General features: G+C 35.2%; 1 protein-coding gene across 1 annotated transcript in view; it reads left to right on the top strand.

The window, feature by feature from the left end:
* The window catches only part of TACR3 (tachykinin receptor 3), a 74349-nt gene extending 60495 nt beyond the window's left edge, over window positions 1-13854 (top strand). Inside the window, exons 4-5 of the mRNA XM_072405650.1 lie at window positions 3243-3439; window positions 8037-13854. Of these exons, the coding sequence (XP_072261751.1) occupies window positions 3243-3439; window positions 8037-8358 (519 nt within the window). The 3' untranslated portion in view covers window positions 8359-13854. The remainder of the gene's footprint in view (window positions 1-3242; window positions 3440-8036) is intronic.
* Window positions 13855-17161: the final 3307 nt, after the last annotated feature.

The raw sequence follows: 17161 nt of genomic DNA, 5'->3' as shown, positions 1-17161 counted from the left end.
TGTAAGTTACAGGTCTACAATTTAAAAAAACAATTTCATGAAAAACAGTGTACCGCTTTTGGTACAGAAATCTAGACATCAGTGAAACGCCCAGGAGGTTAATATATCAAAAACCCATACATGCACATTTATTTTGGCAATACACACATATATAGACATATACACATGCACATATAAACCTACATATAAAATTCACATGCACATTGGCCAGCATACATACATATGCATATATACTCATACATCCACAGGCACAAACAGAAAACACAGCTAAAGCAATTTAAAAATGCAGACACCTTACCTGCCAAGATATTTAATCTTCCACATACTTCCTGTCCAGTATATGTGCAGTCTCCAATCGTCTTCTGTAGAATGTGTGCAGTCTCTGACTATCTTTTACAGCATATGTGAAATCTCTGATTGTTTTCTGTAGAAAATTTTAGTCTTTAACCTAACCATCCCCTGTAGTATGTCTGAAGTCTTACAGCTTTCTGTAGCATTAAACTTTGTGGGCCTGATTTAACAAGAGAGTACGCGGAAGCTCGACACGTGCATTTACGCACCGATATACAAGGCTTATTTCCGCGAGACAGAGCCGGAGCCCAGTGCTAGTACACTTGCCTTCACTTGCCAGCCAGATTCCTGCCTTGATAAATGAGCAATGGGGTCAGGAATCCGCCAATTAAGGCGATTAGTTTCCAGCTGCGCAATTAAGGAGGATCTGGTATGCTCTGTCAATGGTGAGGTCATAGCAATTAATTAGCGCACACCTGCTCTCTGTTCTGTGCGCATCTACAGTCCATTACAGGTCAATTTGAATCTTTAATGCTTCATCTTCTTTTGGGTAAGTGCTACATTTTTATGTTACATTATACTTCACAAAATTGATTCATTTATTGTTACATTTGTTGCACTGTTTTGATACTTTTTGGTTTGCTTTGCAACACTGCAAACTAATTTAGATCAAGCTGTATATATACTAATTAACACTTCATATTATGTCATCACACAATTGTATGAGTGTAAAAATAAAGTGACCACGCATTTGTGATTTGATTCAAGTTTAATTATTGTTGCCTAAGATGTTTTAATACATGTATCAAGAAACATTTAGTGATTTCACTTGTGTGTGAATGTCAAAATACATTTAAATGCAAATAAATACATATGCATTTTCATTATTACTATTTTAACTGGACTGGTTTGTGGGGGAGTGAATAATCAAATAAGTTTGCTTGGATGGTATGCATTGATGTGACTTTGTAATCTTTATTATTGTTAGTTTCATCTTTTGCTGCAATGTTTTTGTGCCTGGTTTGTAATGACAGTCTCTGTCATTTTTTTTCCACAAATATTTAGTACACATGTATGCATTTCTTAGTCTGACATTTGCACTCATGTTGATTTGTCCCCACACAACTCCTGGGTTCATTTGTAGTAGTGTTAAAGGTTTGTTGTCATCGTGCTTTGCTGCCTGATCTTAGCACTATTGTATACAAACACACTTCCACTTGCTGTCCAAACAGGTTGTCAATTAGCTGTGCAGCTGAGTTGCATACTCATTCTAACACACCTGATGGTGATGGAAGGAGGTCCAGGTTGCCAAGCACAACATCAAAGCACATTAATTGCCAAGCTCACAAGCAGGGTCAGGCACTCTTAGAAATGAACAGATGTTGTGTTGTTGCTCCACCTAATTTTGCTCAATAAATACTGAGTGTATGCATTATTTCGGTGTTTACATAAAACAAAGAGTACTAGTATCTAAAACTTCCAGGGACAAATACACTTTTTGCCAAACATATGTTCTTGCTCTTCCGGCCTTTCATGGTGTTTCTGCAGGTTTGAATGGCATTTTATACCTTGGCACACTATATATATTGACTTACTCACCTCAGCTTGGTAGTGGAAGCACATAAGGTGGATTCCTCCTTTAACCAGAAGCAATATCATCCATGAATGTTGCTTGGAGCCATGTATATATGTATACATATATATAAAAACATATAAATAATCATGTATGTACATACATGAGTGCACAGTAAGCAAAACAATATACACCTGAAAAGAAAAACTTACCGGAATGAGGATCCTTCTCTGGAAAATTTTTCAACTGATAAAACACAGTTCACGCGCACATAGCAGTTACGCCTTGGCGTACAACAATGCGCATCACACTCCTAAGGTTTGGTGCACAACTATGAGCATTAAACTGGGTTTTAATAAGCCAATTGTGCTGTTTTTAGCCAGTAAAACAAATCATAGAAGGGAACTGCCTAAAACAAGCATAATTGAATTTTTAAATTGTAGGTCCTGGGACATTTAAAAATATGCCTATTTCTCACCTAATTTAAATGTTTGAAACATTTGAACAGCCCAAACATTTTTATTTAGGTCTAAGTGAAAAATGTGTGCCATTAGAAAGATTTTTTTTTAGGGGAACAGTGACTTTTAATGCAAGCTCACCAGTGTCGAGCTACAGGAGATGTGCGGTTCAGAGCGAGCGATCATTTCAGTTGATAGCTGCCGGAAGAATATGCCAGCCTATTCTCGCCTGCCGAAATTTGCTTGATAAATAGGTTTTTGGCATCTGATTCCGGATCGCAATTACGGGTGTAAAAGCGAGCTTCTGATTTGGCTTGATGAATCAGCCTCTTTGTGTAGTTCTTTTGTGATCTTAGGGGTCACAGTTCAAGCCCTCTTTAACAAGTAACTTGAAGCAAATAAACTTTCATAGATCTGAGAAAAATACCCTAATTTGGATTGGAAAGTTTCTGTTGGTTTATAATCAAAGCTTTTCTTTAGGGTAAACGTACATTCTGCTGTAAGTATTGATACAGATAATATTGCTGGCTACAGACTGAATGGATACGTTTATTTTATTTCTTATTGCATTAAACTCCAGACTTTTTGTATAACAGTTATGTATGTTTCATTTTTGTGAACACTGGAATTTTCTTTTTGCACAAATTTTTTTCAACACAAGTACAAATCCAAATGCATTACCTTGCATATTACTGTTCCTGCATGGGGGTGCATAAACATCGAATGTCACTAAAGGGTTAGTAAAATAACAACACAGTAGTACTTATTATCTTTAATATCATCATCACAAGTAGTCTGATTCTCATTGCAACCTCATTGTGTATTTCTAGTTCCAAGCGATCCTAATAGGAAATAATTTTTATTGGCATTAAAACAATTGTAAAACTTGTAATTATTAATTCTGTCATTTTCCTTTGCAGGTGGTGAAAATGATGATTGTGGTTGTTGTAACATTTGCAATTTGTTGGCTCCCCTACCATATATTCTTTATTGTTACCGCACTTGACATAAAAGTGGAAAGATGGAAATACATCCAACAAATCTACTTGGCTATTTTTTGGCTGGCAATGAGTTCTACTATGTACAACCCCATCATTTATTGCTGTCTAAATAAAAGGTAAGAAAAAAAAGACAGGAAGACCTTGGACCCAGATCTATCAATTAGAGAGCTTGATATGACAATTATCCTTCAGGAATTCAATCAGCTGGTGTAAATGCTTAACAAGGCAGCAAAATAGCACTCTGCAGGGAGTGAGAAATTATTTGGCAAAGTTCCAGATTGTGATTTCTGTCTTATAATTAGCGCTTGAAGCATTTGCAGTCAGTGGCCTGAAACAACATGGCTCACATGATATGTCTCTGTCATATGCTGTGACATGCCAAACTTTTTAAACATCCCAACCAATTAATTTGTTTGCCAGAGACAGTTGCTTCTCCTTAATCAATTTATCTTAAAATTAGTTTAGGAAAATATAATAATCATAAAAAATGCAATACATGGACATTTTCTCATGTTTGATTTCTTCAAAAATACAGTACACCCGTACACAAAATTCCCGTTGATCTGCCAAATCTATTTTGCTCCTTAACTACTCGTTTGAGGTGACAACACATTGTCTTTGCTGTACACAATTCTTAAACAGTGTTGTCAGCCCTGCCTGTTGCATTGATGCACTCTCATCCCTCTCTGTCACACTTAACATGCATACAGTGGTTTATTTCCCAGGAAAATAATGGTTCTGCCTGAACCTACAAGATCCTGTGCACATACTGAGAAGGGGCTCTTGGAAAATATAGCCCTAAAGGTATTCCTATGTCTTTAGGAACTAACTGCTCACAGCTGCCCCTGCAAGAATTTTAGAAGCTTTGTGATGATGTCACAGAAAGAAAAGAAAATTGTTCCTCACTACAGGATAATAATTCTGGTTTATTTAAGAGAGGGTTACTTGATTTTAAATTTAGGTAATAATAAACTGTACATATAAATGACATGAATAGATATGCAGTAAGTATGACATGTAAACACAAACCCAATTAGCAAATAGGGCAGATTCAATCCCGTATGCATCCTCCATCCTCAGTTTATAGAAATAATTGGTTTTAATGTCTACTGAGTTCCATTTCAGCTTCTTTCACATAAAAAAGTAGGTTAATGTTTGTATCTGTCATATTTAATAAACGAGTGTCCATTTCAAAGCCTTCTTTTAAATTAAACTAAACTTTCTTTTAGCAGTTCCCATTCACAATTATTAATATTACATTAATTTAGACAAGCTCTTTTAAAATCTAACAGCAGACACTTTGCAGTTTTACCAGTGCTTAATCCTGGCTTTTATTGATGATCAGGAATCAATCAGTATTTCCTGATCATTTAATTACTTTGTCACCTAGCGTACTGTAAATCTAGTTTGGAAATCAGCAAAGTTAGCAGTGAATCCTAATTTGAATTCATTGATGGAAATAGCAGTCACAAAAAAACAGCTATGGAAAAGTTTCCTCTTGAAAAAAAAATTACTAAAGCCATCAACATGTTATATTTTGGCCAGTGGTAAAACTCAGAAATAGAAAACCAGAAATGAAGAAATGGGTATTTTTCAAGTGGCAATGCAACTTGTATTATTTACACTTAAAGATTACAGGTAACCAATACAACACTATTCCATTAACATTTACATAGGGATAGGTAATCACAGATTGTCCAGCCCCATTGGGGTATCTGACCATTAACTATACATTAAATTCCCTATAATATCAGCATCTGGGAGAAAGTGCCAAATGTCTCATTAGCCCAATGAGTTTCATCTATTGGCTTAGTCTAGGTGATTAAAATGATAGGAACCATGGTAATAGGGTAGTACAGTGTACCTGTATTGAGTTCTTGTTCGAATATGACCTGCACTTGAAGAAATATGTGATGATGCAGCCAGAGGTAAACTCCTTAATGGAGCTAGTTGGGATGAGTGAGAATGCCTCTGACATTCTCGTGAAAATTTCCTCGAACTTACGATGGGTCCACGAAATTTCGGCGAACCGATTTCGCGGACCCAACGGAAGATCGAGGAAATCATTACAGGAGGATTCCCACGGCTGATCCTCCTGTGCACGATCACTGAGCACTAGAAGTTAGATGAGGGCTTGCAAGATGTGGGAATCATCACAGGATATTTCCCACGGCTGCATTCATTCATCTGTCAGCTCTGCTCCCCTGATTGCTCTTGCAGGTCTCAAAAAATTTGATCTTGACAGACGAATTTACACAGGCTGTTCTGGCTTACATGTTCGGTAAGCGAGAATGTCCCGATTCATCATGAGATTGAATTTTAAAATTTCGCTTGCTCATCCCTAGGAGCTAGACCATCTGTGATTACCTACCCTCTGTGTATATGGTAATGGAATCATGTTGTATCGGGTACCTGTAATCTTTACGTGTAAATAATCATAACAAGTTGAATTGACAATTGAAAAAAAAACATTTCTAAGTTTCTGCTTTTCTATTTTGTGAGGGGGTTTTGGTTTTATTGCAACATACCAATCGAGATACGAGTAAGTCTGTATTTCTCCATAGCCAGTGGTTGATAGTATAGTTTGTGAGTATGTTAAGTCCTCTGAAACCCGCGAAATGCTTTCCCTCCCTATCACAGGAGACCAGAGATGTTGGGAAAGAAACAAGGAGATTATTTTGGAAGAAGGCTGCAGCAAGCATTGAACAAGGTGGAGGAGTGTGGGCAATTTGATGCTGACTTGTTCACACAGAGTCATGTGAAAAAAATCATTCCTCACTGTTATTTTGATTCACCCTCTTTAACTTTTTACTTCCCCAATCTGTGACACAGAGCTGACCACGGACAGTTTGCCATCAAATCATCCACTCCCTCCTTTGCTCTAGAGCCCACTTCACAGTTGAAGTTCCTTTACTGCTATGTGGTTAAACTTCCTCTCGTTCTATGATCATGGAACCAATTATCCGAATATCTGAATGAAGGAGCACTTTCTCATGACTCAGATGTTCTTCCTCAAGTAGGCTAGTATTTGTATGACCAAGTAAATTAGGTTGACTTCTCCAAAAATTTGTTTGTACCTCGAAACCATGCAGTGAACCAGTGAATTATGTCTAATGACAGCATCCCTTTATCACTTGTACTTGTCAAATACAATTACAACATTAGAAGAAATTAATTAGAAACTAAAATTAATTTATTCTTCATTCTTTTTTTTAATCTTATAAAAAAAGAAGGTCTATTAAAAGTAAATATTATCCACACATCTACAGAAAATTTCCATCCTCACATTACAATATCTCAACATAGGATTGCAAGGAAGTGGTACTGGTATGTGAATCCCTAGTAAAAATATTTTCATCTAAGCTCTGTGGGGTTTGGTTTGGCTTTATAACTGTTCTCACCTGATTAAACTAGTGCAGTGACAGGGAATTCTTTAACTAGATCCAACAGGTCTTGGTAAGTTTGAAATGCTACTGTATCTGTTTGATAATGGTGGCATAAGCAGCTTTTGGTTTGTAACATTGAGCGTAATAACTTAAACTGTGAACCTAAAAAGATTACACTATGTATGCCCTTTTCTGGTTTTTAATAGAGTGGGAAAGGATAATAACCATTTCTGGTTCTCATGGCCATCTGGGGATCAATTAAAGAAATTTTCCTTACTTTGCTTTCTGCTGACAACTTTTAGTAGTATGAGAATTAGATAAATCCAACATCAGCAACAGAAAAAAAATCTTTTTTATTAGGTAAATTAGGAGAAAACATTTGAATAATATGTTTTAACAGTTTAACATGGGAGCTGAAAGAACTGTCTTCATAATGAGAGTTCCCTAAAAGAGACTACCATTTCAGTATATTGGGTATGTTTTGTAATTGTTATTTATTGTTTATGACTTTGTTTTAACATGCTTTATCTAGAGGTTTCTTTGTATTTGCCACTTGGCAACACAATGCCATGTGAAAAGTTTAACTTCTATGTTATTATTTGTTTGCAAAGTAAATGCAGCTTACATCAACAATGGCCACAGGGGCACACTGGTATATACAGTTTGGCATTGCAGAATATATTTCCTAAAGAGATAGTGGATAAAGGCTGTTGTGTGTGCGGTAATAAATGGAACAATATGATCTTCTAAACCAGCACCTGTAGGGATACTGTTATTATGCCATTAATTAATGACATACTATATCCTTGCCCATGCATATCAAGGTGAAAATGTCTCTGGAAAGTGCTACTGGTCCCTTCTGTTTTCATATGCTCATATACAGGTCCTTTCTGCTTCACAGTCAGTACCCAGCTTGTGAGTATAGAGGAGCATGTGACCTGCTCTCCTATGATGGTGCCTGGAACAAGTAACTAATCGCTAGACCAGAGCAACATCACATGAAGATAATAGTAAAATCAGTGTTACCTCTGGCTGTTGACAAAGCCTATCTTACCATTTGCTGCAGACAAGCAAAGAGCTGATTAGGAGCACATATAAGGTTCAGTATCTAGAATTCAGGTTCAGAGAAAGTATCTAGAATTCAGGAGATGTCCCGTTCAGAGAGTTAGTAGTTCTTAAGAGCTGTGACCAAAGGACACCCATACAAATCAATGTTGTGTATGTCAGCTTAAGCAAGCAGTAAATTCTGACTGGCTATTGTGGGAATTTATATTCTTTATGGATCAAGGTCTTCACCATTTCTAAAACTACCTTTATTTCAATATAGGTTCCGTGCTGGTTTTAAAAGAGCTTTCAGATGGTGTCCATTTATTGAGGTATCCAGCTATGATGAACTAGAGCTTAAGTCTACCAGATTCCACCCAACAAGACAGAGCAGTCTGTACACAGTTTCCAGAATGGAATCAAGTATGACCGTGGTGTTTGATCCAAATGATGGTGAAACCTCCAAATCTATTCATAGTCATAAAAAAAGAGTTGCATCCAGCGAATCAACTTTAAATGGATGCTCCCGTAAAAACTCCACAGATGCCTCTACAAATTCAGTTTTCATTAGCTCACCTTGTACATCTATAGATTGTTATTCATGAATTGTAAAACTTTTTTTATGCATTACTTCATAAAATGTTGTAAAATGTAAATGATTCCGCATATTATAAATTGGGCATGACTAATACATCTGTTCTTTTTAATGCTTAAATAATTGGTTTTAAATGTTAGTACGTTTTAGTAATTTCATACATTAAAACATAACCTTCAAATGTAATGAAGGGTCTTGTGAGAGACCCTTTTTCATACTTACTGAAACAAATCTAGATCTGTAGTGTCCGTGTTTGCTGTTTAGTGCTGTTATTGTGTGTTACCAGTACAGTATGACATGCCTTGTAAACTTCACATTAAGATTTACAGAAAGTTTAGACAGACAATCCTTTTTTTTTTAATCTAATGTCAAAAATTATTTAAATACAGTTTGATTTTAACTATAAAATTTACATTGGATTTCTGTTGATATAACTTAATGAAACATAAAAAAAAATATTTTCATGATGATTTTTATTTAAGATGCCAAAAAATATATATTGGTTACCTTTCCTTTATCTTAATTTGAAGCATTTGTGTTATTTTTGTACCTACAGTGTAACAGAATTGTTTTGTTCTGGACGGAGGCAATGAGATTAATTTGTCAGTAAGAAAGACTTATGTCTGTCACTCGATTTGCTTATTAACTGTCAGGTTCTGTAGGCCCCTAGCTCCCTGAGTGTGTAAAATATTATCTTTATTTTTATTTATTTATGCAAAATTAGAAAAATGCAAAATTATGCATTAGCAGAATGATTTATTTGTGCCATAATTTGAGCCATATCTTCTTGAGACCCTTTGATTAAATTTACAAGGGCAGACTTTTTTTTGTAGGGGTTTTATCGCTTTTTGTGCCTCTGCTCAGAAGACATAACCCTCTATGATTCTGTTTGTTACCAGGGGGAAATCTAAAATGTTGTTACTATACAGGTGCATTTCAATCAATTAGAATATCATCGAAAGTTAATTTATTTCAGTAATTTTATTCAAAAAGTGAAACTCATATACTATATAGATTGAATATACACAGATATATTTCAAGCATTTATTTCTTCTCATTTTGCGGATGATGGCCTACAGGTAATGAAAACCTAAAATTCTGTGTTTCCAAAAATTAGAATATTACAGAAGACCGATCAAAAATTATTTTTAATACAGAAAAGTTGGCCTACTTAAGAGTCTGTCCATGCAAGCATGCAATACTTTTCCATGAATCACTGCATCAGTTGGGCTTAGCATGGAGGCAATCAGCCTGTGGCACTGCTAAGGTGGTATAGAAGCCCATAATGCTTTGAGAACGGCCTTCAGTTTGTCTGCATTTTTGGGTATCTCATCTTACTCTTGACACTACCGCATAAATTCTCGATGAGGTTTAGGTCTAGTGAGTTTGCTTACCAGTGATACCATGGTCCTTTAACCAGGTATTGATACTTTTGTCAGTATGGGCATGTGCCAAGTCCTGCTGGAAAATGAAATCAGCATCTCCATAAATCTTGTCAGCCAAGGATAGCATGAAGTGCTCCTAAATTTTCTGGTAAACGGCTGTGCTGACTTGATCAAAGACAGTAGATTAACACCAGCAGATGACATGGCTCCCCAAATCATTACTGACTGTGGAAACTTCACACTAGACCTCAAATAACTTGGATTCTGTGCCTGGCCACTCTTCCTTCAGACTCTGGGATCTTGATTTCCAAATGAAATGCAAAATTTAATATCATCTGAAAAGAGAACTTTGGACCACTGTCAGTCCAGTCTGTTTTCTCCTTAGCCCAGATAAGACGCTTCTGATGTTATCTCTGGTTTAGGAGTGGCTTGACACAAGGGATGCAACATTTGTAGCCATGTCCTGAATACATCTCCGTGTGGTGGCTCTTAAAGCTTCGATTCCAGCCACAGTCCTTGTGAATCCACCCCCCCCCCCCTAAATTTCTAAATGAGCTGTGCTTTACAATCCCCTTAAGGCTGCAGTTACCCCTGTTTCTTTTTCACTGTTCTCTGCCACATTTTGTCCTTCCACTCAACTTTCCATTAATATGCTTGGATACAGCACTGTGCAAACAGTCAGCTTCTTTAGCAAATACCTTTTCTTGCTTCCCTTCCTTGTGGAGGATGTCAATGTCTTCCTGACAACTGTCAAGTCAGCAGTCTTTGCAGGTGTTTATTGAGATACACCTGTATGAGTCCCATTGGAGAGATTTCCTTTCAGTTCTTTTTCCTGCAGACACAACAGGTAAGGATAAGAAATCTCTTCATAATGATAAAAATCGCTACTAGTTGGCACTGATTCAAGTATCCACAATGGGAAATGTGCTTTCTCTATTTAAAGTTTTAGTGACACTGGTCACCAGGAAAAATGGAGACAGTAAATATCTGGTAACACATGCAGCAATAGGTGCTATGGGTTCTAACCTCTGATCAAGTTATACAAAACAAATGTTTTGACTTTGTAATGTAATTGCCATGGTCACGGGAAGGGTACATTTAAAGGTTAGGTGTATGGTAATCAATAGGTTATAGCTGAGGTGTCTATAAGTGATGAAAGAAATGTGGGTTTGCTAAAGGCCGCATGCCAAATGTCTGGAGATGGGTTTTGGACAGCAGAATTACATTACTCCTGGTAAATTACTTGCCTGACAGCCAAGAAACAATGGGACTGATTAGAAGAATTAAGAATATTTATTGTAAAAGTTTGCATGCATAATCATGTCAGTTATCCAATTCTATTAGAGTATCCCACTGTTCTACTCAGAGTGAAAAAGATAAATGGTTCCTTGAATTTTTTACCTACTTTATCTACTTAATCATTGGTAGAGCAGATTTTTCATTATTGCCTCAACCCTAGCTCTGAGATATTTTTTACCAACCATGTATCAAAGTATACAAAGTGTATAAAACATTTTTTAAGGATACCTACCCGTTTTAAAAAAAGAAAATAGTACAATTATTTATCTTGGAATACTGCTATATCTGCTGTTTTCTGCAGTATGGTCAATACACATTTATTCTTGTTTCATGCTACTGCTGGTCTCAGGGAACCAACCATCTTTCCAGTGCTAAGAGATTATATACACAGGGCCTGATATAATAAATCTCCTGAAAACTGGAGAAGATAGACTATCATAAGGGAACCCAGGTGATCCAGGAAACCTGGAATGGGTCTGCTCCAGGAAAACATTTTTCAACCTTATAGCAAAAAAAATTTAGGAAATGTATTTCAGGTTTGCTATCCTCTCCAGTGTTTGAGAGCTTTAATCCACCCTATAACCTATATGCCCTTTCATGATCTATCTCCATGATATAGACATTCCAAACACATTCCATCTGCAGATATTGGGATTTCTTGACTGTTGAGAGGGTGTGACAGATGGGACTATTCAGTGGGATTGCAGAAATCATAACAGTGTTTGGAGAAAAAAGAGAAGGGCGGTTCATTTAGCTATTGAAATAGGTATATCAGACCACCTAAAGTCACCCATTAAGTTTTATGCAGATTCACAATTATGTCCTTTCATTTTAGCTCAGGGAAAGCTTATTTGCTATAAAAGGCAAATAAGGCAAATCACATTCTGAGTGGAAAGTGAGTTATTTGTAATGTCTGCATGAGACAGATAGGTAGATAGATTTCATTTGAAGTAACATGAATAAATGAGAGGTATACAAAGACAATAATATTGACTTATCAGATTGTTTTGGCTCGTCAGTTAGGAAAATTAGCTTTGCTGCCCAGCAATCAAATCATGTGTAAGAAATAATCATATGTATTTACATTTCCTTGAACATGATAGAATATCTACTGCAAAAATAATTTTACTTTTTTCACGCAGCTCAGTAAATTATTAATTGCGAAGAAAGATTCACCTTACATTCTAAACATCCTAACTCCTTTAGTATTTTTGGGCAGACTGATCAGAACAGATTCTAGCCATCTGTTTTCTGTTAATACATCTGCAAGGTTTGCAAATAATACATTTGGATTTTGATTCTACAATCAGACTTAATAGATAAACCTAGTGTTTAGAATACACCTATTCTATAAACACAAATTATTAAGCTGTGTCTTGTAATGTAGATGCCTTAAACAGCCTATTAAGTATAAATAAATACAATGATTGTATTAGAGCATTATACTACTATAACTAATGTAATGTATCTTGTTTATTTCCCTGCAGTATTAAACTTGTGTAGGTATTCACTGATTTAACATAATAAATGAGTAAATAGTATACCGAATGAAGATTTTATATTCACAAAGTATAAATACATTAAAGCTGTAGCTTGGAAATATCTTGTTAAGACCCCCCCCAAAAAAAAAAATCAGATTTACTCATTCCACAATTTGCATGTTCTTTATATACAGCTTTACCACAGTTGCTCTAATAAAGCTAAGTGGTATTTACTGATCACTCTTCGTTTTAAGTCATTCATTTGACTGCCATTAGTGCCTTGCCTTTTGGGCACATGTAAAACTGACATTCAGATTTTAGCTACCCATTATAGAAAGTTTGTCTGTTTGTAACCAGATCTTCATTTGCCAAGTAGGACGTTTATTACCCTGAATAAAAGATCAAATGTAAGTGACACATAAATCTGTAAATTAATGCTCCAACATATAAATATTGTTAGAGTTTGAGTCTCACAGTTCTACTGCTCAAACACCTCTTTACTTTCCCAGTCCCATCAAAGAAATAAAAAATCATATGTAACCGAGATGCGTGTTGGTAGTCAATGTAATATTAAAAATCATGTGAAAGTGTTATTTTAATATCATGTGCTCACTTTCTCCATGGATATTATTCTGCCATTATATGTCTTTGTGTCATCATGGATTGCTTCCTTCACATCTTACCTCTTGTCAACCTTCCTGTAACTTTAAATTGTTAGTTTCATCTATTTTAGTAAATGCTGGTATATCTGATTTCCAACTGAAATCTCTTGGAGACCTATGTTTCTCTTCACCTGTCATAAGCATCAAAGCTTTCAGTTAAGACTCATTATGATGCACCAAATGCATTACACTCCATGCTGAGAAATAAATAGCTGGGGAATCATTAGGAAGGTCTCAGAGATGTACGATGACAGGATATCAACCCACCAATAAGTATCAAAAAATAAACTGACAATTGTGGCTAGGCTGGCCCTTCAAGGCATTAAAACACTTAAACACAATATTTTTTTATTTAATAGGTATTGAGATTCCGTCTGTACATGAACATGCATGGCCTCCATGAGAAGATACAGATCTGTAATGCTAATAATATTTAATGATCATCATTATTATCCTAATAGATCTTTAAATCCCAATATTTTTTTGCTTGTCCTATTGAGAAATGTGTCATTACCAGCAGCAGGGAGTTAAAGTTTTTCCAAATTAGGGAAAAATCCATTCTTGTTTTAGTGAAGTAGATTTGAAATCCATTCTTGTGCCAATGAAAAAGTGTTCTGGGAATTCCTATTCCAGTAATAATAATAATAATAATATTACAAATAATATAAAAAATAGGTTTTGGATAGTCTCAGTAACACTGGTCCACAATGGGGGGGGGGGGGCATAGAGAAAAATTCTGGCTTTAGTTGCACTTTGATTTTACTCTTTGATTTCATTTTATTCAGGCTGTGCATTACATATAAGACTTTATTCCCATGCTTGTTCTCTATTGTACTTACATTTTTATTGCTTATTGTTGATAACATGGAATAGTGAGCATGTGTGCTACATGAAATTCTGAATTAGAAAACAGATTTACATGAGTGTAAAATATTTATTGTTACTGAAACTATTTTTGAAACACCAAATTAACAGAATTTTTTACAATATGAAAAACATCTGTATTCATATAGTAATATAGTTTATTACTCTTTAGCCATTAAAAGGGGATAAACTAGAATGAAGGTATAAAATATACCTGGTATTTCCTCAGTTATGTCATAACAGTTGTAATATCTCCTGTAAAATATGTAATTGTATAAGGTTTACTATCTCAAATTACATCACCTAGTTAACCCTATAAGTCATGTTTGCCTCATTCAGTGTGCCACATCAAAATTATTACATAGCCAACAAACATATCTGTTATTAATAAATAAAAATTATTGTAACATTTGTAAGACTTATCCTCCTTCAGTTAAGATGGTTCATAGTTCTTTTCTAGACCCCACCCCCTAGGGAACATGCCCTCTGGCCTACTACTGAATTCTTTGAGTATTATTTTCATTAGGGATGTCTAAATCTATCTGGATCCTGTTTGTGAACAATTTTGAAAACCTACCTAAATGTGGAAGATTTATGGCAAACCCCATTGAATTCTATAGAGGAGTATCCTAATTTTCAATTCTGACCATCTGTAGGGCTAAAAATAATAAGCAAGCTGTTGTCAAACTAAAGGCAGGAAAACAGGCACTACCATGAAAGACAATGCCAGAATAAATTGAAAAAAAGTATATAGGTAAAACAGCTTAGCTTTTTCTAGAGAGGGAATTGTATTGTTTCAATTGTTTAATATCCATGTTATCAATTTCTTAAACCTCCTGAGAGTAACCTGAGTGTGGCTCGGGGTAAAAAAACATGCTAAAAGCGGTAACCCCAAGCCACACTCGGGTTAGCTAAAAACATAAAAAATAAACACTTACCTGGTCCCATCAGCATCCTCCTGGGTCCTGCCCGTCCATGCCTTGCCGTCCTTCCTTCGATCTGTCCCCCGGTGACGGTGTCCCGGTGACGTCGGTGTGTGCGGGATTGCGGCCGGAAATTCTAATTATTTTGTATTGGATTCAATACAAAATAACTGTATTGAATCTAATACAAAGTAATAATTATAATATATTGGAATAAATATTGGACATGTTTCGGTGAGTTATGCCTAAGAATTACAGGCCTACAATGTAAAATACATTTTCATGAAACACAATGTACCGCTTTTATACATATAAATCCAGACAGAAATAAACTGACAAGGAAGTTAAATAATAAGCTCTGGTGACTGGCTGACTGGGGAAAGGCATTGTATTATTTGTTGAACCTTTTTTACTGGTGAAAAACCTCAAAGTGCTCAGGCTTTTCTTTTTTTTGTAATGCTGAATATGTAAATACAATCACAGTTATGGCTTTTTAAAACTAATGCTTTTCATGGAAAAAATATTATGTTAAACCCAGAGTGGACCAGAAGAGCATTTGAAGAGCAAAACCACTGACAACTAAAATTGTTAGGTTCTTCTGGTAGCCCTGTTGAGTACCATTTTTATCTGGCCTGGGGCTGCTCTCAGCAAAGATCCAGAGTGCTAATGACTGAATTAGTGTTGGCAGCATGAATAGAGAGAAACACTGAGGAAAGTTAATAATAATGAACAAGCCCTAAAAAATTCTTGGTCTAAAGGAGTCTTTTAGAACAACCAGACTTTGGTCACCACAAACAAAAATCCAAAAAATTATGTGTGCAAATTATATGTTGTAAGTTGTTCAAATAAATATATTGTTACATTTGACCTTTAGACATGAGAGAAATGTGGTTTCTTGTATTGCAGCTTGATTTCAGCTTGCATTTATCTACTACAAGCTGTAAAATAAGGGGAGTAATTGATGGTTTTTCCATGGATAATGCTTCTTTCTATTGGTTTATATGTGTAAGACAATTTAAACTTTCTTATGCACACAGAACTAGTGCTGACCAAACGAAACAAGAAAGAAGGTCCCCCAGAAGGAATAGATTTTCCTAGCACAGTGACATATTTTATGACCCCCTATATGGCACAAAAATAATTTTTGGGGGGCATTCTGTATACCTGGGGTCTACCAGAGTTATTACTTCAGTTTTCTGGTGGGCCAGTGCGACTTGATAGTACTTTACAGACTTTGGATTGTTAAAAATAATAAATGTGTATTTTATTATTTTTGTGTTAGATATTTTCAGCCTCTAAAATGTAATGTGTGTTTAAACATTCTAAATAAACATTTCTTTTAGTTTTCAAATGCATTTTATATAATGATGTAAGTTTTCTATCATTTATAGAAATTATTTATCGAATAAGGAGATAAATGTTACTTGCTTTAGAGAATGTCATAATATTATTTATGAATGTGCTATTATAAAATGTATCTGTATTATTACATCTATAGAATAATAAACAAATATTATTTAGAAACAAATGTAGTTGATTCAGGTTTATTGCTTAATTTTACTGAAATTAAATAATTCAGGGGATGTTTTTGGAAAATTTAGAAAATATTTGGAAGAGATAACTTGTGATGCAAGGTCAATGTAAAAAACAAGAGACATGTTTATTGACAAGCATTGAAATGTTCTATCATTTTCTGAAAAATATAGTATTCTGTGGTATTCACAAATGTATGAAAATAGTGATTTTGATATCCAATTTGGCCAAATTTAACTAGTTTAGTAAAAGAATTTTCCTTGAATTTCTGAGATATCTTCTCTTCCAAAACTTTTACTGCTCGGACATGTCAATTATTGTTTTGCCAATTTAGCCAACAGATGAATAAATCAGTTCATTATGAAAGGAAAGCAAGTGACAATCAGCTGAAAACATCTATTTCAATTTGTAGGAAAATCTGTGTTTGAGAACAATCTATCTGACAAACATAAGTCTTCATTCATTTTGTCTGTGTATGTGGTCAGACCTCATTTTATATATGCATTTAAATATTCATTTATCAGAGCATATAGGAATATCACATACGATAACTCTATGAATACATGTTTTATCTGCATTTGCTCAGGTGCACAAGGTTTCTACAGTTTTATACTGAAATGTAATATAAACTAAAGATACAGTTGGTTTTTAAAATAGAGCATTTGT

This window comes from Pyxicephalus adspersus, chromosome 3 (genome assembly GCF_032062135.1).
Source record: "Pyxicephalus adspersus chromosome 3, UCB_Pads_2.0, whole genome shotgun sequence".
Classification (NCBI taxonomy): Eukaryota; Metazoa; Chordata; class Amphibia; order Anura; family Pyxicephalidae; genus Pyxicephalus; species Pyxicephalus adspersus.
The sequence above is the reverse complement of the archived record's forward strand: the minus strand, read 5'-3'. Positions and strand labels throughout refer to the sequence as shown.